A 24,404-nucleotide genomic window follows, 5' to 3' on the forward strand; every position below is an offset into this window, starting at 1 on the left:
TTAAACAATCAAATCCTACATTACATTTAAAAGTAGCTTGATACACAGCCAGTTCTTTTCTGAGAAACTTCTGATATATACAAATCCAAACAGACCTTCAGCTTATTATTATAATAGAAATTTCTGTGCGCCCTGTGGAGAAATATAATTAATTCGAGAATATCATGTTTCATAAAAAAATCAATCAAAAAAAACAAAGGAATATCTAAGGCATAAACATAATAATATATATTTTTGTAAAACAAATATGATGAGTTGAATTAAATCTTTAAGTAAATACTTAATCCACATTATAAAAAGTAAACAGAAACATTAACATAAAACGCATTATACACGTAATTAAATAGTGAAGTAATTTAACGTTGCTTTACAAAAGCAATAACAGCGAAAAACATAATTGATTAAATTTTAAGCTGTAAAAAATAGCTCCGAGCTTACAGTCATAAAATGCTAAATTAAAGTGATAAAACAATATATTCACTAAATATCAAGCAGTAATCTGGAAGGCATTCAAATTTAATTGTGTTCTATGTCCATTTCATGATCCATTCTGAAAAAATACATTAAAGAAATTAGTCGGTGAAAAACATAATCTCGAATTTAATTTACGCACAATTGGCTGATGGCCATCGCCTGGGAGATAATATTATCGGTGGACAAACTATCGAAAGGATCCAAACTAGCTGGTGCTTGAATATTATCGACATGAAAACTCATCCGGCTCATCGCATTATTCAGCTGAAATATGGCCGGCGGTGGCAACATTTCCAATTCCAGTTGCAACAACTCCCCCTGAACAGCATTTAGATTTTCTACGGCATTTTGAGTAACACTTGCAATCTTTCTAAAGCGAAAATGTGTCCCATTTATGGTCATGCGTAATTGTTTTATGCTTTCATCCGTGAGAAAGGCATAGCGAGCTTGAGCAAATTCAATGGAAATATTTTGCATATCTGAGCAAGTTGTGGTATCGGCACCGAGAAGCAGCTGAAAAGTCTTGCTGTAACAATGATAAGAATTTTTGAATGCTGGTGTTAATAAAACTAATAAAAATAACTTCTACGTACATCTTGTAAATATCAGTCTTTAGCATCTTGTCATTGATCTCTTCACTGGCCTTTATTGCATCTCTCCGTACTGTACGCAATGTGGATTCATAATGATGGACGATGCTTTCAATGGAATTGACGATTTCACCATGTTTTCGGACAACATTCATCAATTTGGATTGCCATTCTTGGTTATCAGCCTACAAGAGTTTGAGTATTAAAAATCTAAAATAAACTTTTTTTTTGCTACTTACCAATTGAAATTTGTTCTGCTCTTTTGCAGCAGCTATCAGAGCATGGAACTGTTCTATGACACCACAGCTTTTGTCCTTTTGCCTTTCTAAATTTTTAATGATGGTCTGACATTCGAGAATTTCGTGTTCCAGAGTGAGGGCGTATTCTTTACACCCACAAAGCAGCATTTTAACGAGTGCTTGCTCTGTGCTAAGCATATAATGCATTTCCAATATGATACGCCTAGCCAACCACTTTTCTAACTTAATATCACATTTGCTAAGGAAATGCTGTAGCATATCGGGAATATTTGGTGTGGGCGGCTCAAATTTTAACTTTTCCATTACGTTAAAAATGTAGAGCATGACTGGTGGATTCCGCGATTCCTCGCTAGTATCCCGCCAATCGTCCACATAGAGATCCATGGGTGTGGTTTGTGCTGTCAGACGCTTGTGTGGGTGACCCGTAGGTAGCACAAAATAAATCGTATTTATTTCAAATTTGGTGTCTCGTTCAATTAGCTTTGCCAATTGCTGCAATGTCATGTCGGGCGTCAATTCGTATTCAAGAAGTTTATAAATACTCGCAGCAAAAACTGTCAGCACCTTCGTCTGCAGCATACGATCGATCTGTGTGAAAATTGCAGGTCCTGTAACTCCATCTTGTACTTCATCAGTTGCCGCTAAGCCGCCGCGCTTTGAATGATTGTAGTCGAACGCTAGGCGCAGCCACTTTACAAATTTCGCCAACCACGGTTGGCTCAAATGGTGGCCGATCGGAATATTGGTATGAAAGAGGAAGCGATTCGGGTTCTTCCAATCCTCTGTTATGGCAATACAATCACGTTTCTTTTGTTCAATATTGATATGAATATTGAAAACTGTTTGGTGGGGTATGAAAGGCAATTCACCAGTTGCCACCTCGTAAGCAATCACACCCATTGACCAGTAGTCCACCGTCTCCTTGTACTTGCCTGTGTCCACCACCTCGGGTGCATAATAATGCCTTGTGCCAACGATGCTTTGCTGGATCGTCTTCTCTGGCGTATCGCGTGCCAGGCCAAAATCAGTTAGCTTGAAAATTTTGCGACCATTGCCCGAACGATGTATTACTATATTATCTGGCTTTAGATCACGATGACAGATTTTGCAGTTGCTGTGTAAAAAGTCTATCGCTTGTCGAAGAGCAAACAAAATCTCGCGTACCTCAAATTCTGGCAGGCCTAAAATAATTCAAATATTTGTACTAAAATCTAATCGGTTATAAAACCCAAGTGATATTCTGTAATCATTGTTTTTTATAGATTGCAACCCAGAAAGTTACTCCGATATTTTCTTAGCTGACTTGACTTAGCTGTTTAATGGATTTGTATTAAATATTTTTTTATGAACTTTCAAATAAAACCACTAAAAATTATCAGATTTAAAATTTAAAACAAAAAAAATAATTATTGAAAATCATTTGACATTAGACGTATAATGTCGTTTAGGGAATTGTGGAATCTGGAAATTAATTAAGCTGTTTACAAAACTATCATTCCTGCTCACCGTTTGCATTTTGAGGCTTTTCCAAAAGTTTTCGTACATCCCCTCCATTACAATACTCGAGTATTATAACTGGCAGGCTCCAAATGTGATTTCCATTCAAGTACGCGACAAATGACTTAGAATCGTTGCCCAGTTCAATGCCGGCAACAATGAAGGGTTTATTAAATTTGCGCGACCATTCAAATTCCTGAAGCCAGCGATTTTTCATAGTTTCCTGCTGATCAACGCTTATCTTATGCTGTATGTCATGCTTTATGTGCTTAGTGGCTGTTTAAAAAAAAAAAACAAACATTTCTTAAATCATTTCAATTTGAGATTGGACGCCAAATTAAACGGAATCAAAATCTGTTTTTTTATTCATAACGTTTGGTGTAGATATGTATTTTTACTTACATTCAGCTCACACACACAAAGACAATTTAAAGTAAACAAACAACTTCTTGAATCAGCAAATTCTAAGAATTGGCTTGCACTTCTATGTATGTATGCATATTAGGGCATTCGTGTATATATATGTATATATATATAAATATATATATAGAAAACTATACTATATATGTTTTACGCAGCACGTAGTCATGTTTTAATTGCATACCTATTTCCTGGTTTGTTCTGCGGTTTTTCCAATGCCGCACTTCGCCAAAGCCACCTTGTCCCAGATGTCCTTTTAGCTCCCACCCATCAACACACGACGAGTTTGAAGGCATGCCGGTAGTTTTTATCATATAAATTACTAAAAATTTAAAGACTTCTTCGAAAATATATTAATAGCAACAACCCATTTCCAGCAGGTTAAGATCGATAGGCGTCACTTCGACTAATATTTTAACAATTATATCGATTGTATCTAGAGACGGGCGATATTCAAAATTAAGTGTTACAGTGTTGAGGGCTCAAGTGAAATGATTCTGAATCACAAGATAATGAAATGAGTAAATAGAAATGCATATGATTAAAAACGTGTATTTATTTTTAGCATAGATAATTAAATTGAGTAAAATTTAAATTATTTTTCTGTTAGTAAATTCATTAAAAATATTTTTAAAATGTTATAATTTACTGTAAGATGCAAATAATTGTTTAGTAAAAGCGGAAAACTTGGTTTATAATATTTTGTAGACAAACATTACATATATATAGAGCGTGTCCGTTTTGTATGGCATACTCCTACTACATTTGTGTAAGTGTTACTTAGGAGTAACAACGAATGAACGAAGTGACTAATACACGATAATTAATTCACGTGTTATTGCTCATCTCTAAAAAGTAGGCCAACAGGTTGTAAACAAAAATTGTTTATTCTTAAATAATTATTTATGAATAAAAGTTACCCTTTAAAGTACACGTTTGTGTTAAAATGCGTTTTCACATGAACGGCAGCAGTGACGAAAATGATATTGTAACTGCGACAGCCAGTGCTGAGCACATTCGCAAGTTTGTATTTGGAGGTGGCGCCGATGCACCCGAGGATCGCTTGGAAATCAAAATACCTGAGGTACATAAAAAATTACCTAAAGTGTTGCCAAGAACATCTATTATTCAATTAAACCAATGTTTAAGTTTAGATCCTGCAGGGAGCTTACTCATTCTATACCTGGCCTTGTGCTCCAATTCTCGCCCATTTTCTGTGGGAACGACGGCAAACACTTATGTGCAAGCGGATACTGGAACTGGGAGCTGGAACTGCACTGCCCGGTATAGTGGCCGCCAAGTGCGGTGCCCGGGTGGTACTCAGCGACAATTGCATTCTTCCCAAATCCCTAGCACACATACAGAAGTCCTGCCTCACCAATCAACTGCAACCAGGTGTGGACATTGATGTCGTTGGTCTCAGTTGGGGACTGTTATTGAACAGCGTATTTCGGCTGCCTGTTCTGGACTTAATCATAGCTGCTGATTGCTTCTATGATCCCAGCGTCTTTGAGGACATAATTGTTACGGTGGCGTTCCTTTTAGAGCGAAATCGTGGTGCTAAATTCATATTCACCTACCAGGAACGAAGCGCGGATTGGTGCATCGAAGCATTGCTCAAGAAATGGAAGCTGCATGCTTCGACCATCAATATGGATGATATTGGTAAGCAGTCCGGAGTGGATTTGCTTGAATTTATGGGTGGACATACGATACACCTGCTGGAGATAACACTAAACGAACCGGAGTAATAAATAAAGAAGCAAAAAACAAAAAATCAACTAAAAGTTCTTCATATTGTTCTTTACAGTTATTTATAACAGAGCTGCTCCTCCATTTAGCAGAGCACTGCTGTAAGTAAATGCGCCACTGTCATTCACACTAAAACGTCCAACAGTATTTCACAGACAGCGAGCGTCGCTGTCGCCGTTTAAAAGTCGTGCACAGTTTTATTATTTATTTTCAAGACGTACAATAAAATATATTATTTTGTAAAATAGTGGGATAAAGCATTAAAAGGTTGGTTGGTATAAAGTATTGTTGTTACCGCACCAGCTTGGAAATTCGTTTTCGCTTAGTGTCGTACAAAGCCGTGTGTCAGTGGCTTTTTGTGTGTGTGTGGGTTTGTGCGAGTATGTGTATGTGTATTGGCTTGCCTTCTATGCGCCTGTGAAAAATCGAAGTTATTGCATTACGTTGCGCCAGCTGCCCAGCTGTGTGCGCCCTATGGGATTTTGCTTTACGTTAATGGTGAGTGCTGCAATGGAATTTAATAAGGCTCATATGAAAGCAGATTTGCTGTTGTTTTGCTGTTGCTGTTGTGGGCGTTAATTGTAGCTTGTTGTATAGGGCAATATAATTTGAGCTACTTTAAATTAATAAAACTAAATTTAATTAGCTGTGAAAAGAAACGGTAAGCGACGGCATTTTGTTGACGCACGACGCTTTTTGAGAAACATTTGCTGTTATGATTGATCCGTTAATTCGAAAATATGAGAGAGTGAGCAAGCGTCACTCAAGAGCAAACTGTGAAACAAGCGAAATCCACTGCATGGCTCCGGTCGCCGAAAAGGGTAAAAGGCATTGACGTCGTTTTTCTCGTATGCGTATTGCGATTGTTAAATTAAAAAATGTATGTAAGCTGTAAAGCTGTAAGCATTAATGAAGAAACATTCTAAATATGATAAAATTAACTATAGCTATGTTTTCGTTGCATCTCCAAGTAGCGTTTCGGCCATATCCTAAGAAAAATATAAATATAATTCAAATTTATAAAAAAAAATTTAATAGTCTGCAAGAAAAAACTGTAGGCGACGGTATGTAGTTGACGCATGACGCTTTTTAAGAAACATATGATTGATCCGTTAATTCGAAACCGCGAGCGTTCCACTAGGTAATACTCTCGTAGCAAGAACAGAGTGCGATGAAACGAGAGAAAGATTCGGCTTGGCGACGCTCGCCGACAAAGAGTAAACTACATTCACGACCGTTAAATACTCTACGGTATCTATAGTTGCGTGTCTGTGCATCGAAAGGTTTTATTTATTAAGGGGAGAAACTGTTATTTTCATGTCTGATTTATGAAATGTCGCGCTGCTGTTTGTTCATATACTAGTGTATGGGTGTATGAGTTCATCATGGGCGCGTACCCGGTGCTCAATCCTTGCGATTGTTAAAAATAAATGTGTTTATGCCATACGAATATCATTTAGCAGCATTAATGAAGCCAAATTCTAAATATGGCCATGCGACCTATTTAAATTTGTCGCTTCTCCAAATAGTGCCTTTCAAGCGTATCGGCTGCATTCCTTGGCTAAGCATTTCATCCACAATTAAGCTCAATTTTAAAACATTAACATCGTCATCAGAGAGCGAAGTTCTGCTCGATTGAGTTAGATTTGCTTTTGATTTTCAATTTCACCTTTGAACAAAACGTTCTCAACAGTATTTTTATATAAATCGATTGTTTCGCTTCCAGCTAGTAGCGTGTTCGTTAAGCTAAACCCTTAACCAAGTCTTGGATATCAACCATACATAGACAGACAGACAGAAATGGCCGAGGATACCGAATACAAAAAACTACCTATTGAAGAGCGTTGCGTACACAAACTGTGGAAGGCACGTGTCGATGGCTACGAGGAGGCAGCTAAAGTTTTTCGCGAACTGGATGACGAGAAGTCGCCCGAGTGGTCAAAATATGCGGGTCTTATCAAGAAAATGGTTGTCGATTCAAATGCTCTTGCTCAGGAAAAGGGTCTGGAGGCAGCTCTTATATTTGTGGAGAACAGCAGCTTAGCTGGGCGCACTGTTGGCGATGTGATGTCGGGCATTGTTCAGAAATGTATTGCCGCACCCAAGACCAAGACAAAGGAACTCTCTGTACAGGTCACACTTATGTATGTGGAGATCGAGAAGCACGAGGCGGTGGTAGAGGAACTCGTAAAGGGGATGGATCATAAAAATCCTAAAATTGTGGCCGCCTGCGTGGCAGCTACAACACAAGCTATGCGAGAATTCGGCTCCAAGGTAATAGGCATTAAGCAATTTATTAAGAAGTTGGCTCCGCTCATGGCCGATCGCGACAAGGCAGTCCGTGACGAAACCAAACAGTTGGCCGTTGAAAGTTATCGCTGGATAGGTGCTGTTATGAAGACACATATTGCTTCATTGCCACAAGTAACCGTTAAGGAGTTGGAGGACGAGTTTGATAAAGTAAAAAGTGAGCGCGCTGAGCCAACCAGGTGAGTAGTTGTCTCTTAAGAAGTCAGTTGTCCACAACTAAATCATATTTCTTCGCAGATACCTTAAATCGCAACAGGAAAAACAGGCAAAGATAGCTGACGAAGCCGCTGCCAGCGTTGAGGATACGTATGATGGTAAAAACGCAGTTTAGCATACATATTTTTAAGTCTACTATATAAACCTATAAGCAGAAAATATAACACCAACCAACCGAAAATCAGTCAAGAAATATTGTAAGCAAGTAATCAAAGAAACATTTATTTTTGGGTCACCGAAGTATGCATTCACGCCCCTACTAGGTATATTTTCGACTTCTTCATAATCATTTCATTTATTACTAGTCGTAGGTCTATGAGTAATCGTCTTGCTTTAACCGTATTTGCTTTTCTAAAATTATTGTTTCACTTTAAACGCTTTTCACCTTATTTTTATTTGTGCTGTTTTATCAACAGGAATAATCAAATGTATTATATTTCAGATACAATATAGTATCATTTTTTGTTAAACAGAAAACAAATAACCTATTTTACACAAATTTAATATGAAAGTATAACGAAATTATTGCAACTGGTATTTTATTTTGATTCCGCCTTATGGCGGAACAATATCGTTTGTTCCAATATGGACACCTTTGAAACCATAATTCGTATTGATTCACATATTTATTCATATTGTTAATAAGATTTTTATAAATATATAACAAAAATTTAATAGTAAAAAAACTTTCGACCTAACGTGAACATAAAACAAAGCAAAGAAATGTATTATTTTTTAATATTAATCTCATATTAAATTATATGAAAATGTTTTTCCTATTTTTTATACAGATGAAGATGGCGAAGCTGGGGTTGAGGATTTGGATCCAATGGATCTTATTGATCCTGTTGATATACTGTCCAAAATGCCTAAAGATTTTTATGACAAACTGGATGAGAAAAAATGGACTTTGCGTAAAGAGTCGCTGGATGCATTGGAAAAGCTGCTCACAGAAAATCCAAAGTTAGAGGGTGGTGAATATGGCGCTCTGGTCAGTGCATTGAAGAAGGTTATTTCTAAGGATTCAAATGTGGTACTTGTGGCCTTAGCTGGCAAATGTATGGCCATGCTGGCAAAAGGTCTCTCAAAGCGTTTTTCCAACTACGCAACGGTGAGTGAAGCCAACTGTCTAACATAGCGTTTTGCTCAATCCCACATTTTTTAAAGGCTTGCGTACCGGCACTGTTGGAGAAATTTAAGGAAAAAAAGCCTAACGTGGTAACCGCACTTCGTGAGGCAATGGATTCAATTTATTCATCGACAACGCTGGAGGCACAACAGGAACACATCGTGGAAGCACTGAACAACAAGAATCCCAACGTCAAGTCTGAGACGGCATTGTTCTTGGCGCGTGCACTTTGTCGCACCCAGCCGACAGCATTAAACAAAAAACTTGTCAAGCTACTGACCACTTCTTTGGTCAAAACGTTGAACGAATCTGATCCCACAGTGCGCGACAGCAGCGCTGAGGCACTAGGCACTCTTATGAAATTGATGAGCGAGAAGACGCTTACGCCATTGCTTCTCGATGTAGATGCGCTCAAGATGACCAAAATTAAAGAGTGCCACGACAAAGCCGAGATTAAAATAAAAGTAGCTGCACCTAAAAAAGAAGCACGTCCCGCCACGGCGCCGACCACTAAAGTAGCAGCCGCTACAACCAAGCCAATCGGTGGCACTACAGAACCGAAACAAGTGACGCGACCCGCGACCTCAGGTGCTCGAAAGACTGTAAAAAAAACAGGAACAGGAGCAACAGGCGCAGCGTCTGCAGGTACATCCAGAGCAGCTAGTAGCAAATCCACAATTTCAGAACGTGAATTGACGCCTGAAGAAGTACAAGAAAAAGCAGATGTGCTACTCCCACCTGATGTTCTAAATGGGTTGTCCGACAGCAACTGGAAAAATCGCCTAGCGGCTATGGAACAATTAATATTGCAAATTCCCAGCTATGATGCCCAGCAACCGGGCTTATCTCAAACTTTGGTGCGAACTATTAGCGGACGCAAACCTGGACTCAAGGAGATGAACTTTCAAGTGCTCAAGCTTAAGTTGGACGCGATACGAAGTGTGGCCGAAAACTTTCCACTAACAGCCATCACGGTAGACCATGTAGTCAATGAAATAACAGAGAAACTGGCTGATGCCAAGAACGGTGGGTCAGCTTCCGATGCTCTTACCGCCTTATCCGAAGCAACCAAACTGGAGCATGTCGTTAGCAAAGTGCTAAGCTTTTCCCTTGAGCAAAAGTCACCTAAAGTACAGTCAGAGGCCTTTAACTGGATTAACAAGGCCATAGTGGAATTTGGCTTTAAGCTACAGCCAAAAATGCTAATCGATGATGTGCGCAAGGGTGTACAGAGCACGAATCCAACAGTTCGCGGCGCCGCTATCCAGCTGGTGGGTACCATGACAATGTACATGGGGAACTCATTGATGGTTTTCTTCGATGGCGAGAAGCCAGCGCTTAAATCGCAAATTCTGGTCGAATTCAATAAGAATTTGGGCGAGAAGCCGCCCAGGCCTGTGCGTGGCGTAGTACGTAGTAATACTAATTTGGACGATGACGAGGATGAAGATGCTAACTGCAGAGCGTCACCGGAACCCATGAATTTGGCCGATCTGCTGCCGCGTGTGGACATATCGAGCCAAATAACAGAATCGCTGCTAAAAGAAATGTCCGACAAGGATTGGAAAACACGGAATGAGGGTCTCACCAAGCTGCAGGCCATCATTAATGAATCCAAGTTGATTAAGCCAACCATTGGGGACTTGGCGCCAGCGCTCGCACATCGTCTTCTCGACTCTAATGCGAAAATAGCTCAAACTGCGCTCTCCATTTGCGAGCAACTTTCAACAGCGATGGGCGCCGGCTGTCGTAGTCATGTACGTGTACTTTTTCCTGGCTTTTTGCATGCCCTAGGCGACAACAAAAGTTTTGTTCGTGCTGCAGGCCTTAATTGTATGAATAGCTTTGGCGAACAAGGCGGTTACAAGGAGTTCTTTGAGAACGAAATGATTGCCGACGCCTTAAAAAGTGGTTCGCCGCTGCTAAAGTCTGAGTTGTGGGCATGGTTGGCCGAAAAGATGCCACTTCTGCCGCCCAAATCGATATCCAAGGAAGAACTTACCTCAATGGTGCCACATTTGTATGCGCACATCTGTGATCGCAATGCGGAAGTGCGTAAAAACGCAAACGAAGCTGTCCTAGCCATCATGATTCATTTGGGTTACGAGGCGATGGCTCGCGCACTAGATAAACAAAAGCCAGCATCAAAGAAGGACATATTAGCCGCTTTGGAGAAGGCTCGACCTAATTTACCCGTCAAGCCGCTTCCCAAAGGCAAACAGCAAGCGCCCATCCCAGAAGAAACAAAGAAGGTGGTGCGCAGTGGTGGCGGTGGTGCCGCTGCCCTAAAACAAAATGCAACTAAAGCAGCTAGCGCCTCTAGCGATAAAGCTTCAACCACCACTGCTTCTCGTAAAAAAGAGGAGGATGTGGATACGTCGCCGTTACTGGCAGTGAACAACATTAAAAACCAGCGGCTCATCGATGAGCAAAAAATGCGTGTTCTCAAATGGACATTTACTACTCCGCGCGAGGAGTTTACAGAACTGCTTCGTGATCAGATGACCACGGCTAATGTGAATAAGGCAATGATGGCAAACATGTTTCACGATGACTTTCGGTATGTTAACTTAACACATGATCATAATTATCATTTAAGTCTTACTAAATAGCAACATCTGAATCCCAACAAAAAGGAACCCGAACCGAATCTAATACTAAATCCACAGTTATCGACTTTGGCGTAGGTTAAAAGAAGACCAACCAAAAATTTTAAGATACCAACTATTTTAAATTTTTAAAATATTGCCTATGTTTTGTACGTATATATTTTTTTATAACTGATGCAGTTAAATTTGGAAAATTTCAATTTCTAAATTAAAATTTCAAATTCATAAATTCTGTCCCATAATATATTATTTTAAATTATATAGCTTGTATTGGCATCCACCAATAATTAAGTTAAAAATGAAAAACCTAAACTTTTTGCTACATTGTAAAATATATATTTATTTACATACATTTTAAACTTTTCTCGCATTGTGAACATTGTAAAAATATTATATGTTCTGTACTAATCAATCAAAATTCCTTTGTCCATTGCAGTTATCATTTGAAAGTCATTGAACAGTTGAGCGAGGATTTGCCAAATAACAGCAAAGCATTGATTTGTAATCTTGACTTAATACTCAAGTGGTTAACGTTGCGCTTCTATGATACGAACCCTTCTGTGCTTATTAAGGGTCTCGAGTATCTAGGACAAGTGTTCCAGATGCTGGTCGAAATGGAGTATATGATGGCTGAAAATGAGGGAAGCAGCTTTGTGCCTCATCTACTGCTAAAGGTGAGGGGATATACATATTTTAGTGCGGCAGCAATTCTAACTTTGCTTGTATTTTAACAGATTGGTGATCCAAAGGATGCTGTGCGAAACGGAGTGCGTCGTGTCTTACGACAAATAAACCTTTTATATCCCTTCACCAAGGTCTTTTCGTATGTGATGGATGGACTTAAATCTAAAAATGCACGTCAGCGCACCGAATGCCTTGACGAGTTAACCTTTCTCATCGAGAACTATGGACTAGGCATTTGTCAGCCATCGCAGCAGGTAGCGCTAAAGGAAATAGCGCGTCAAATTTCTGATCGTGACAACTCAGTACGCAATGCGGCACTGAACTGCATTGTAATGGCATATTTCTTAGCGGGGGAAAAGATTTACAAACTGATTGGACATCTGAGTGAGAAGGATCTATCCATGCTCGACGAACGTATCAAGCGAGCCAAAAAGACAAGAAAACCAGCTGCACCAGCAGAGATACCGCCTGGTCTAAAGCCACCAGCGCAGGTGGTGCAGCAAGACAGCATAGAGATAGAGGATGCTGTGGGCAATGGTTGTGAAGAGTTGCCACCACCCGAAGAGGAGGGGTAAGTGTGCATATTAGCAGGGAACGGAAACAACAATCAAGCACTTTACTAAAACGCTGCTATCACTTGAGTACATTTTGTTTGCAGCTTTCCAGGAATGGAAATAGCTTTGTTCTTTGTTGGAGTATTTCAAAATACTTTTTGGTATTAAAGAGTTCCTATCAAAAAGTAAAGATTTCCATTAAGTGACCAAAGACAGTTAAAACCGAATACTTAAACAGACAGAAATGAATAGCGAACGGTTTTTTTTTTTAAAGCAAAATAAATTCAAAAAAATGTTAATTAATATTGCAAATTAATAAATAAGTGATTAAAATCGAAGTTATATCGGTTTTTTAAAAACTAAATCAGTAGACATTTACAAATCTTTTATTATTCAAACGTATTTTTATAACTATGAAAAGAAAATGTATAATAGAATATTAAAAACAAATGTGGCTGATTGCTAAGAAAAATTTCAATTGTGACAAAAACAAGTTTGAAAACATTTCAATTTAGTTGCTTTTATAAAAGCTTGTCGTTCAATATTTAGTAATTTCCATTCCTGGTGATTATTTTTTAAAATCTGTTTTAAGTTCTCTAGTTTTTATTTGTATGATTTTGCTTATTTTCTTTTCTATTAATTTTGTGACCTAGCTGCCAGCAGCCAGAGTTTAATGAGCGTGGCCAAAACAACAGGCTGGCGGAGCGGAATGCCACAAGCGCTGAAAGCAACTTACATTCGCTGAATCGACAGGCGTAAAGTGGCGTTCCTTTCTATATATATAGAAATATTCTCAATTTGTTTTGCTTTATATGTTGTTTGCTTACTATGTTGTTTATTACTGTTGGCTTGTGCTCTGTTTATTGCTACATTTTGCTCAGTTACATTTGCCTTTGTTGTTGTATCGATATTTACAATATGTATTCCATTTGCAATCATAGTATCATACCATATTCTATATCTATTCAAATAATGCCTGTGCTGGGCAGATAGATTTATGTTAAAATTAAAACTAATTCAACATTTTTCACATTATACAGTACATTTGATCAGGCACCTTCTGCGCAGGTGTTACAGTTGCAGCAGCAGCTGCAACTGCATCAGCAGCAGGTTGCACAACAGAGAACAAGTGGCCCATTTGGCTTGGATCCGCAGGTGATGGCTGATATCGAAAAGGATTGGGTGCGAGTCGATCAAATGGTATTCAAGGAGCTGCCCACAGTGGACATATCGCTGCTTTACGAGCCTATTAAGGTTATACCTACACGCGATGGCTTCCAGTATCCACAGGATAAATTCGATCGACTCATTGCGCGCTCACGCTACATACAGCAAAATCTAACCACATCGCCGCAGTCAAATCCTAGTATGGCTAGCGGCGTTTCTCCCTATCGCAGTCCAATGCGAATGCAGCAACATCTAACAAGTCAAACTCAGTTGGAAAACAATATGCCCAAGTAAGCTACAAGTTATTTTGCATCTAGAATCTTCAGTAATTTGCTCTTTCCAGCTTGGCTGATGTGCTGCCCAAGCATGATCCGCAGTTAGTGAAAATTATCAAAGCAGTTAGCAGCACAGACACGCTTAAGGCCCGTGCGGCCATAAATGAACTAACAGAGATTATTGAGGCTCCCGAAAAGCAGGCGGTGTTGCGTGATTACGAGGAAATATTTATCCAAAATGTGCTGGCACAGTTGAAGGTGAGGTGTATCGCTTTAACTAAATCAATATAATTTTAAACATTATTATTTTTACAGAATCTCTCGCAGATGCCTATAATACAGGCACAGGTTGTGTATCAACCCTTGCTGTCCATTTTGTACACATTCTTCAATGCTAACATTCTCGGCAAAACGCTAAGCATTGCTTGTATTAAGAATCTCATGTCTGCGCTGCTCCATCTGCTCGCTGATCAAAAGCTAAACAGCGGGGATGATTGCCAATACAACAAAGTCATCAATGGCATATGCCTTAAAGTTCTAGACAAAGTCAACTTTACTAATATATACTGGTATACAAACGTGACACTAAATTAAAATACAAAAACAAATACTTACGCACTTTACTAATTTCTTGCTTGCAGCGCCTTAATACGCTTGTTGAGAGAGACCTGCCCTGTTGCCGGTTTGCCCAAATTCACCGATTTGCTGATGAAATGCATCTGGCGTAATATTAAAATGCTACCGGAACGAACCAACGAGCTTAACTATGATGCAGTCATCTTGGAGGTACATGAATTTATGCTGGCACTGCCCAGCACCTGGTGGCAGAATCGTCCATCGGATACTCCGCTGCGTACCGTAAAAACGATAATACACAACATGGCTAAGGTGAAGGGCAACGCCATATTACAGCATCTCAATCAGATACCGACACATTCAGAGTTGCACACATATTTGATACGTATATTGAAGGTATGCAATCAAAACTTTATATTATATGCATACCAACGATAATTTATGAAAAATCTGTTTAGAATTTCCAAAAAGATGGCACGGTTTCCGGCGGTGCTGGTGTTTCGCCGCAGCGTCAACAGTTCCCTTCTAAAGATGTTGACGGAAAGCGCATATCACATCAGACACACGACACAGTATCGCAAATCTTCAAGCTGATCTCAGACAAGGATACCAAGCAACAAGGACTTCAAAAGCTTTTTGACTTTAAGGTACGTTTGGATACCGAATTGACCAGAGTTAATATTAAGTTAACTTTGACCATTGCAGCAGCAAAATCCTGATATAGATTTGAGCACTTTTCTGCAAGGATCCAGCGTCACTTTCCACAAGTACATTGAGGAGGGGCTTGCTGAAATAGAACGTAATCAGAATACTGGCACTACACAGGCGCCTGATAATCGTACAGGTTAGTTAAAAGTCCACAACTAACACACGACATCTGTATATTAACCGCTCGCACCTCTACTAATTTAAATGAATTGGATCAATCGGCAGCTGCTACACGTTCTTATCTCATAGATGTCAACTACCAAAATACCGCGCATGATCCGGATTATTGGATGGCCCGTTTACAGAACTTAATGTCCACGCGGCAAAGCGGGGACAATGGCTCCAATATGCTTGACAACCGGGTAGCCGACGAGAATCTCTGCTTAAACTCGATGAACTCACAGAAAGTGTCGCTAATCAGACAAGAGGTGAGTGTCGTCAAAACTCATTAACAATCAACATTTAATTTTAATGTTACATTGAGTTCAAATCAAAGTTAATTAAAATTCAATAAATTCTTTTCTTGGCCAGAAACCTGAATTGTCGCCCAATCGCCTTCAGCACATACAGGCCAAACTGGCGCAGATTAAAAAGGAGAATCATGCCCAATAAATATGAACGAGAGCCGTCTTACTATTTAGTTAGCAGTGTATAGCTTGTTCTGCTATGGATTATTATATATTTATATTACATATTAATGCCGATCAGCAACGAGATAAGCTCTCTAGGGCGTCATTAACCACATACACAATTTATTATTTAACATAAATATATATGCTTATAGATTTTCGGTATAATCATAACGTTTAGTAACAAATCGAAGCAAAACTTAAGTCAGGTTAATAACAACTACTACAGTAACAGTAACAACAGCATACTACACCAATCCTACTAATATTATTTACTACCAACTATATGAACTGCAAGAGCAAATTATCTATGTATTAGCACTGAGTTATGTATTTTGGTATGTGTATTCGAATTTCGATTGCCTGAGTTGAGATTACAATTTCAGCATGTTCTATTTGTCGTTCGTTAAGTTAGTTCCTTGCATCTTTTACGGTCATTCTATTAGAAATGCGTGAAAATTAAAAGTTAAAGCAATTACCACATGTTAAAGATTTATGTATTAATAAAAGAGAACTGGTTTTTTCCCCAAAACATATGGTATGAACCTTGTTATGCTGCTACCAACTGATATTGGCCAAGCAAAGAGCAGAAAAGCTCTGCGACTTAAATAACTATTTTTGAAACGTTGGAAACATACTACATGCCAGCTCGTAATTAGATAACGGACAATTTACTATGTTGCTGTGGCGTTTGTCTTAACAGTTATTTAGCATAAGCCCTGTCTAGTTTAACACACACACTCACATACACTCTCATACACACGAATTTTTTGTAACATGCCCATTATTTATGCAAACAACAATAAATGTTATATTTATACTTCATCTAATCCGCCACAGGCACAATGTCCTCTGTTATTTCAGTTAGCTCCTCATCCTCCCCGTCGCCATCGTCATTCTTCGGCTTAGCATAGCGTGAGGAAATGGTAGCCACTCTTATGGCCGCCTTGAAGCCTACGCGTGCCTTCATCTTGGCCAGTTTGGCCTTCCAGTTTTCGTCACGAGACGGCAGCGCATTTAGGTACTCAATCATTTCTTCGTTTTTGGGGTCCACAATGGCCAGCACTGACATACAACCGTCGACTGTGCCCAGCACAATAGCACGCCCATCTTTGCTGCTCTTAATGGCTGTCAGTTCAGCTTGTAGTCTGTAGTTAGCAATCATCTCTGTGTCGGCGGTACGAAATACGCGAATTGTCTTCCTGCCGCTGTGATAATAGGCCACATATTCGTCATTCTCCGTAAATATGCAAATGACTGAGAAGACGCCCTCAGCCACCTTTGGTATGAAGGTTTTCACTGTGGTGCCTTTGCGCAACTCCAGCATCTCCAAGCCTCCTCTCGTTGGGGCATATAATCCACATTTACCATCACGGGTGAGGCTGCCACCCCATTTGGCAATGGAGCGCACATGCTTCTTGCTCTTGATGTCCATAATGCTGCCCTTCTCGCTGCTAATCACAGCCACCTGGTTAGCCTTGTGAGGCATGGGCACCAGCGAGAACACCTCCTGTAATACCAATAATTATGGGATAAATGTCTAAACTAATCATGATCCACTCACCTTAATGGCACAGCCTTTAAGCAATATTTTTGTTACGAATGCGCCATTTGTTGCACTATAAACGCCCAAGCAATCCTTATTAGATTTGTCCAAAGTAACCACGATGATATATGCCTTGTCAGCTGTGATAACTGATTGGCGAAATGGCATGCCCGTTACCATGCGCATGGGAAAATCAAAGCGAAACAAAATTGTCCCCTCTGGAAGATACAAATGAAAAGGATTTTTATTTTAGTTAAATATTTTACCATTAGATAGCGACTTACCCGGAATCGATCGAACCGTTGTTATGGCTGTCAGGCGATTCGTTTCATCGGATCCTGCTAGAATGTCTCTGTGATTAATGTTGGGTACCGACACGGTAAGCGCCTTATAGCCATAATCCATGAGCGTTATCTGCTGTATGCCCGGCTGATCATCGCGATAAACGACCTGCTCGGACACGCGGTTCCAAATCAAAAACTTGCCCGTTTCCGACGAGATAATGTAGCGTCCGTCTGGAGTGATTTCCGCATGTGTTACAATGGCGCCCAACGGACTGTCAGCCAGCTTGGCAAGTAGGCGACCAGAGCGCGTCTCCCACACACCAACGCAGCTGCGTGTGACTGTCACGGCCATATCCACCTCAGAGAGGCTGATATCATCGATTTGCAACTCATGCCGATCAATGACGTGAACCTTTTCAAATATGTTGTTGATGTTCCACACCTTGACCGAGCGATCTATAGAGGAAGTCACCAAATTGTTCCAATTGCCAATGGTCAGCGGCTCCAGTTGTATGATCCGTCCAAAATGAGCATCCAACACTTTGGCCAGTTGACCGCTCTGAAGATACCAGACATAGAGATTCTTACGCACCCCGGCCACCGCATAGTCCAGCTTGGAGCTGACCATTATAGAATTTGATTGCATGATGCGAGTCGTGATGTTCCTAACACCATGCGGAAGAGCCAGATACATTGCGCCCTCGGAAATGGGCGCTCTCTCACAGTCCTTCTCTTTTCTGCCAAAATCCCAGATGACAAAGCCTAAGCCAGCGGTGCCAAGCAACATGCGATCCTGCTGATGTTGATCCAAGCGCAGCTGCAGCAGCATTTCCTTCTCGTCGTTCTCATAGCGCGGTAGATGCTCGACAAAAGCCCAGTGTACCTCCCCTGTTTCCTCATTCTCAATGAAGTCATAAACGGATACTTCGAAATTATCCTTATTGGCACACCCATAGGCGCGAGTGCGTCCCTTGTTCATTACCAAAGCGCTGAAGAAGTGCACTGAATTGGAGCAATTCGATGTGCGATGCGAGTCCAAACGCAAACGAATTTCATTGATCGAGCCCGACCAGAAAACAACATTATAATCCAGTGGACTGAAGAATTCCATTGCTGCAAGTGACACTCGAGATATATATTCAATGTTCAAGGAAGGAGCTGCAAGAGGTCTTTACACAATATCTCCCAATCCGTATTCTGTCCCGGCGCTTCGAAGATTTCAACCAAATTGCCACGCATGTCAAATTTTGCCCAGCGCAGCTTGCAGATGATAAACAAACTAAAAATCAATTAATTACAGAGTCCATCAGCCAAGCTGCGAAGACCTACTTCTGATTTAGCAGATACAAGCCACTAACAGGTCCGTCGTCATCCTCAAATGGACTATTGATCACCACAAACTCGCTGGATAGCATGTTGAGCAGCACCGTTTGATTGTTGTTGGAGTAAGCAGCTGCCCACTTGTTGTCCGGGCTCAGAACCAGCTGCTGCATAATGCCTTCAATGCCGGGATTGACGTCTCGCGTCAGATCCGATGTGGACAAATCGAAGGTGATGAAGTGCGTGGATATGGAGACCATGTAACGCATATCGCTGGTCAAACAGAAAGCAAATACTGCAAACTGATGACCTTCCAGTGAGTACTGCCAGATGAGACTGAAATGAGCGACGCTTAGAATCCATAAGCTGTACTTACCTTGAGTGGTCCGCCAGGTGTGTGCAGACAATGGTTGACTGGTATTAAGGCACAGTCCTTGGGTCCACTACGATCACAGGCTCGTAGCAACATCTTGATATTAGGATTACCCCCGATCTCAGGCAGCAGGCGTCCAATTAACTGCGGTGCCAGCATATTGGGATATATGGCCAGAATGGCACCACCCAAGCGTAAAGCATCCGCCACCAGCATCAGCTCACGCTTCGACTCCTTGTCCTCTGTATTACTTGAAGCATCTTCGAAGTCAGCCAGCACCGCCTGTAAAGGACAGCTCGAGAGCTTGGCATGCAGCCATTCATAGTTGAAGAGCACGTGCTCAAACAGATCTTTGAATCTTCTAGAGCGCACAAAATGAAAAGGCAGCTCACCAAACTGCAAAGAGAATAATCAGGATTTAGCAAGGATTGAGAATGAGTTGAGCATATTTTGACTTGCCTTGCGCAAGTTGTAGCGCTTCGAGAGGCCATCCTTACTGGTAAAGACCAGCGGTTGTATGGGCACCTTGCGATCTGCGGACCCTTCCTTGTCAGCTAAACCAAAACGATGTCTCTGTATCTCCGTGAATTTGAAGGGTTTCGGTATGCCACCACCCCAAATGCCCAAATAATAATCTGCAATCATTGAATGAAAGTATATGGCCATATTCATGTTCTTGAAGTAGCGCTCCTTGGCTGTATCCTTGAATTGTCTGTGGTACCTGTGGAAATGATGTTTTAATTATTATGTAAATATCAAGCCCATTTTCAAGCCATAATCAGCAGTTGGGTGATTTCGCGGCTTCTGTACCAGTTCATGACATTGACGCCATCCGCTTCCCGTTCACTCAAGTAGTTGGGCAAATCGTTTCGGATGCGCGTCCATAGCAGCGGGGGTATGCGACGCACTGGAGGCATATGGTACTGGTAGACATCGTCCAAGACCTTGTCATCTAGAGAGATTAAGTCCTCGAGCTCGCTTTCGGATAGACCCGATTTGGAGGCGGTTATGTAGGCGAGGGCATGAAAGACCAGGATGCGACCATGTTGCTTTTCCACACGCTCAAAGAGCAACATGATTGAGTCCATCACCGTGTTGGCCAAATGGGTCTCCTGCGGACGCGTATAACTGCGCCATCGACATATCTCGGCAAAAACCAGCTTCACGAATATGGGCAGGGAGCATTTGCTAATCGCATTGGCCACCAGACGCCACTGGTAGTTGTTAAGATCGCGACACGCGGTCTTCATCCACATTTTGATGACGTTCATGGCCAGGTCCTCCCCCAGCGCAGTCACCTCTATAAAGTTCTCCTCCACGTCAATCATCTTGCACAGCACATGGTACTCATGGGAGACAGTCGGATTTGCCGGCTCATTCGCACACGATATGATAATCTGGAATAGCAATCCCAATGGCATTTGGATCTAAGACAACTCGGTGCAGATAGGCTAGTTGTTAATGATACTTCTGATATGCCTCATGCAGAACGGCATTTCTTTGGGGGAAATGGTTTTGGGTGAGGGTGTCAAAAGTAATTTATTTGCGAGTGATATTGTTTAGCACGCACATGTCAAGCAATCGAAAAAACTTACAGCGCTTCGAAAAACAATGTTCAAATTGTTAATGTATATACATATACCTGGGTACGGGCAGCATGCAACTTTCAAAAACTCAAAACAGAAAGATATCTAGGAAAAAATTGGTTCTTTTATATATTTTCATGCAGTGCATACTAAGCTAAGTCCTATCAAGTAAATCAATTAAAAATCGAACACCTATATACGAGGGGCGCATGATACTTTTCGGTAAATTTTAATTATCTGTGCAAGTGATTTTTCAATATGCAAATGACGCGGTAAACGTTTCTCGACTATCTTTTTAATGCTTAGAAATATACTAATATTAGTGAATATAACTTCAAGTATTATGTTTTCATATCATCTTATTTATCTAGAAAATGAGCTTTTTCACTTTATGCCACAATTAATTTTTTTAAATGTGACAAAAATGAAGTTTAAATAATAAAGAAATAATACAAGTTTCATCATCTATGATGATATTTTTTGATCCATGCTATAATAATATTCAGCTCCAATTTTTAACCATGTACAAAGTGAGTTAGATAATATTCAAAAATTGTTTGTATTTACAGAAGGCCATGCATAATATAGTATATATATATAGTAAGGTTCATGCATCGGAAACAGATATTTAGTGGGGAGAACAACTGATAAGTCCTCGCACTCACCTTACAGTGGGCTGGCAAACGTGTTGGTATCCAGGATACCTTGTTTGAATCTTGGGTGCCAGTCAATTGATCAACTGAATCTAAGTATATAGTTAACGGCTGATTGGGGCTAGCGTAAGTTAGTAATTGCTTAAAATGTGCTGTTAGGGGTACAAGATCATCTGGTATATTCTCAAAGGGTAGCATATAGTTGTACGATATCTGCGTTGTTCATATATGTATGTACATATATTAGTTGTTGAGTAGAAACACGATATGAATAAGTTAATCGGCTGAAAATAATGGATTGATATCACCTGCTGGCATATTGATATGAGTGTGGCCGTCAGGGCACTCGAATCCGGAGTTGTGCCTAGGAAGCGTATGACATTGATGGGTCGCTTGTCGGCGAACCATTCGCTGGCTACAAGGGAGGCGCTCTTGGCCAGCAATGAAGTTTTCCCACAACCTCCGTCGCCAAAAAGGACAAGTGGCTTATCTGAATCCCCCAGCATATAGCGCTTGATACGTTCGCAACTTTCTTCGCGGCCGTAAAAGATTTTCACCGAATTGTTACAAGCATGCAAATGCTGAAGGATCTCAGTTACTATCTGCCCCTGTGCACTGGAGTCTTCCTTGCGCATGGCCCTATCCACGAGCTTAACAACATTCTTATAGAAGTGCGATATGAAATGATTTAAATACTCCTCATGCGTCTCAATGTCCAGACCCTCGCGGCCAATCCACTCCACAGTATATCTGAAAAAAAGGGAATTATTTAATTATGATTTAATTTAGTAAACACTTTATTTACTTCTGCGCATTGCTTGACTCGATTTTAGCGGGTAGCCGCGTGTCCCTCAAGTCACCTAACAATTTCGCCGACTCCGTGTCCAAGCTACGATTGATAATGTCCACAAAGAGCGAGGCCTTCTTCAAGTTTTGCAGATTAATGTTGTTTATGTAGCGCACATAGGCCAGACAATGGTTCTTGGTATTCTTCACATTCAGAACCCCATTGATCACCTCACGTTCCGTGACTAAAGGCATAATTCATAAGTGCATGATTCAGTTGATCTATGCTACTAATAGCTCCCACTTACCCGACATAAAATAGTTGTGGACATCGTCCTTAGACATCTTGTTGCTAGCGCCCAGTGAGGCGGCAGCCTTGCGCAGCAGCTTTTGCATTTTGTTCAGGGTATCCCACCAGACAGCTTGATCCTCTGCCTGGAGCTTGGGCACGCGCTGTATAAGAGTCAGTCAGTCAGTCAAATAGACCACTTGCTCTTAGCTACTAAAAGTTACCTTGTTATTGAAATTAATCAAAATCGATGAAATGGGCTGTAAAACTGAAATGGGCGGCACGGCATTGCTATCCTTCTTATACCATAAGTCGAGGAGAGCACGATCCACGCCCATTGAGGTCAACTCCTCGCATATCAGTTGCAGCTCCGAGGAGACTATGTAGGTGGGTATCGGCCGATAGCCGTACTTTTGACCCAAAAACACAATAAAATTGGGTCCCATCGATAGGCGTTGACAATTTTTGATCTCCCGCATGCAAAGCTCTGTAGTCATATGATCGTCGGTGGCCTCATCTCGAACACCCCAACGCATGTCCACCACTTGAAACTCGAGTCCATGCTTCTCACGACAGTAATCCTTGATTCTTGGATAGCACTTGGCCATCAGTGTATTCCGTTCCATCGTAGTATCTGTTTGGAAATACACACGATTACATAAGAACCCACACACAAGTTACAGAACATTTCGCTTGTACACACCCGTAAAAGTAGAGCTGGTAAAAATACGCACAATTTTCGAGCTAACCGGCGGCAGGGACTTGAGGGAGCCCAAGAATATCGAGTCTATAGTGCGATCGTCCATGGTTAGGATATTATTTGATCAATTATACTGCAATTGGGTACTGCCGGAGCAGCTTTTGTTTAACACGTTCCGCTGACGTTGAAATCCAATCTATGTCTGCACCAAACGGAGACCCAGAAAGTTGTCTAAAGTTCACATTATATGGCTTGCCGCTGTTTGGTCGATATTACGGATTACGGATATGTGGCGCATTTGACAGTCGCCTAGTTGACGGGTTGTTTTGAGTTCAGCTCGACTGACACGCCAGGGTGTAGTCGACAACCAAGTAGGTAGTGTGGTAGCCAGGGGCAACACCTGTTGCGCCCCGGCGCCTGCCTTTGTTTTGATTGGAAAGCCGTTGCATTTGTTTTGGTTTTATTATTAGGGATATTTGTAACTGGCATCTGCCTGCGTTCTGATTGATGTTAGCCGTACTTTGTTTTGCTTGCGACGTACTACAACAAGTGTTTTCAAGTACTCTCGACGCTCTCAGTGACCGTGACGTCGACAGTTGCGTGCTTGCCACACATTTCCAGACGTTCGCGTTGGCGTTGTTGAAACTTTCAAAGTCGTTGGCGGCTGACAAACGGTGCCACTTAATGGGCCATCGGTTTTGGGTGCGACTTTTCTAGCCACCCCCTCCCTATCACTCAACTCCTTAGCTCGGGCAGTAGGGCATGGGTATGTCTTAACGTTTCTTCAAGTTGTCAATCATTGGCCTCGACCTAGAGACGTGCGGTCCTAGACGAATAAATCAATGGCTATGTGGTGCAGGTGGCTCAATTCAACTACATTTCGAGTTCAATGTGTGCCATTTATAGTGCTGACATTTGACGAGTAAATCCCACCTTTTAGGTCAAGCAATTGCAACCAATTTTGCCTGGTACCTGGTACAACTAATCAGATTACGGCACCTGCAAATTCTTTTTTAA

The 24,404-nt window shown here is 41.0% G+C and overlaps 4 protein-coding genes across 13 annotated transcripts; 2 read left to right on the top strand and 2 right to left on the bottom strand.

The window, feature by feature from the left end:
- Positions 1-359: 359 nt before the first annotated feature.
- LOC111604649 (inhibitor of nuclear factor kappa-B kinase subunit beta) lies at positions 360-3,636 on the bottom strand. Its single transcript, XM_030222834.1, has 6 exons — positions 3,426-3,636; positions 2,831-3,097; positions 1,304-2,505; positions 1,068-1,249; positions 614-1,000; positions 360-550 (listed from the first exon to the last, which is right to left on the bottom strand). Exons 1-6 carry the CDS (start codon positions 3,553-3,555, stop codon positions 517-519), a joined length of 2,202 nt encoding a protein of 733 aa, XP_030078694.1. The 5' UTR covers positions 3,556-3,636; the 3' UTR covers positions 360-516.
- Positions 3,637-4,088: 452 nt separating this feature from the next.
- LOC111604640 (methyltransferase-like protein 23) lies at positions 4,089-5,016 on the top strand. The gene is made up of 2 exons (XM_023322786.2): positions 4,089-4,325; positions 4,396-5,016. The coding sequence occupies exons 1-2, from the start codon at positions 4,188-4,190 to the stop codon at positions 4,990-4,992; spliced, it is 735 nt and encodes a 244-aa protein (XP_023178554.1). The 5' UTR covers positions 4,089-4,187; the 3' UTR covers positions 4,993-5,016.
- Positions 5,017-5,134: 118 nt separating this feature from the next.
- Positions 5,135-16,606, top strand: LOC111604646 (protein mini spindles). Of its 10 annotated transcripts, none has more exons than XM_023322792.2 (17): positions 5,140-5,260; positions 6,720-7,482; positions 7,541-7,617; positions 7,675-7,782; positions 8,311-8,630; positions 8,687-11,208; positions 11,694-11,931; positions 11,992-12,512; positions 13,149-13,250; positions 13,536-13,952; positions 14,006-14,195; positions 14,253-14,506; positions 14,579-14,909; positions 14,972-15,160; positions 15,219-15,357; positions 15,447-15,649; positions 15,753-16,606. In XM_023322792.2, the coding sequence occupies exons 2-17, from the start codon at positions 6,794-6,796 to the stop codon at positions 15,831-15,833; spliced, it is 6,381 nt and encodes a 2,126-aa protein (XP_023178560.2). In that variant the 5' UTR covers positions 5,140-5,260; positions 6,720-6,793; the 3' UTR covers positions 15,834-16,606. The 10 variants fall into 10 exon arrangements, with proteins under 10 accessions (XP_023178568.2, XP_023178569.2, XP_023178560.2 ...); XM_023322794.2 differs by having other exon boundaries at positions 15,471-15,649; XM_023322793.2 differs by lacking the exon at positions 5,140-5,260 and adding an exon at positions 5,330-5,491.
- A 64-nt stretch (positions 16,607-16,670) lies between these two features.
- On the bottom strand, positions 16,671-23,568 carry LOC111604647 (NACHT and WD repeat domain-containing protein 2). The gene is made up of 14 exons (XM_023322803.2): positions 23,391-23,568; positions 22,912-23,321; positions 22,707-22,851; positions 22,418-22,643; positions 21,921-22,362; positions 21,625-21,825; positions 20,184-20,770; positions 19,833-20,094; positions 19,377-19,769; positions 19,010-19,323; positions 18,856-18,959; positions 17,681-18,793; positions 17,415-17,614; positions 16,671-17,360 (listed from the first exon to the last, which is right to left on the bottom strand). The coding sequence occupies exons 1-14, from the start codon at positions 23,491-23,493 to the stop codon at positions 16,677-16,679; spliced, it is 5,184 nt and encodes a 1,727-aa protein (XP_023178571.2). The 5' UTR covers positions 23,494-23,568; the 3' UTR covers positions 16,671-16,676.
- Positions 23,569-24,404: the final 836 nt, after the last annotated feature.

The sequence above is a fragment of the Drosophila hydei genome, unplaced genomic scaffold (assembly GCF_003285905.1).
Source record: "Drosophila hydei strain 15085-1641.00,03,60 unplaced genomic scaffold, DhydRS2 tig00000063-arrow-pilon, whole genome shotgun sequence".
Lineage (NCBI taxonomy): Eukaryota > Metazoa > Arthropoda > Insecta > Diptera > Drosophilidae > Drosophila > Drosophila hydei.

What these genes read in the sequence shown, in the direction of transcription:
- LOC111604649 (XM_030222834.1), bottom strand. Translation starts at nt 3,555, where the DNA reads ATGATAAAAACTACCGGCATGCCTTCAAACTCGTCGTGTGTTGATGGG. An exon ending in AAGACTGATATTTACAAGAT is followed by an intron (nt 1,001 to 1,067) that starts GTACGTAGAAGT and finishes TCATTGTTACAG; the next exon opens with CAAGACTTTTCAGCTGCTTC. An exon ending in GCGATGGCCATCAGCCAATT is followed by an intron (nt 551 to 613) that starts GTGCGTAAATTA and finishes GTATTTTTTCAG; the next exon opens with AATGGATCATGAAATGGACA.
- LOC111604640 (XM_023322786.2), top strand. Translation starts at nt 4,188, where the DNA reads ATGCGTTTTCACATGAACGGCAGCAGTGACGAAAATGATATTGTAACT. An exon ending in TGGAAATCAAAATACCTGAG is followed by an intron (nt 4,326 to 4,395) that starts GTACATAAAAAA and finishes GTTTAAGTTTAG; the next exon opens with ATCCTGCAGGGAGCTTACTC.
- LOC111604646 (XM_023322792.2), top strand. Translation starts at nt 6,794, where the DNA reads ATGGCCGAGGATACCGAATACAAAAAACTACCTATTGAAGAGCGTTGC. An exon ending in ATGTGCTGGCACAGTTGAAG is followed by an intron (nt 14,196 to 14,252) that starts GTGAGGTGTATC and finishes TTATTTTTACAG; the next exon opens with AATCTCTCGCAGATGCCTAT. An exon ending in AACTTTACTAATATATACTG is followed by an intron (nt 14,507 to 14,578) that starts GTATACAAACGT and finishes TCTTGCTTGCAG; the next exon opens with CGCCTTAATACGCTTGTTGA.
- LOC111604647 (XM_023322803.2), bottom strand. Translation starts at nt 23,493, where the DNA reads ATGGACGATCGCACTATAGACTCGATATTCTTGGGCTCCCTCAAGTCC. An exon ending in GTTTGCCAGCCCACTGTAAG is followed by an intron (nt 20,771 to 21,624) that starts GTGAGTGCGAGG and finishes TTGCTATTCCAG; the next exon opens with ATTATCATATCGTGTGCGAA. An exon ending in TTAAAGGCTGTGCCATTAAG is followed by an intron (nt 17,361 to 17,414) that starts GTGAGTGGATCA and finishes TTGGTATTACAG; the next exon opens with GAGGTGTTCTCGCTGGTGCC.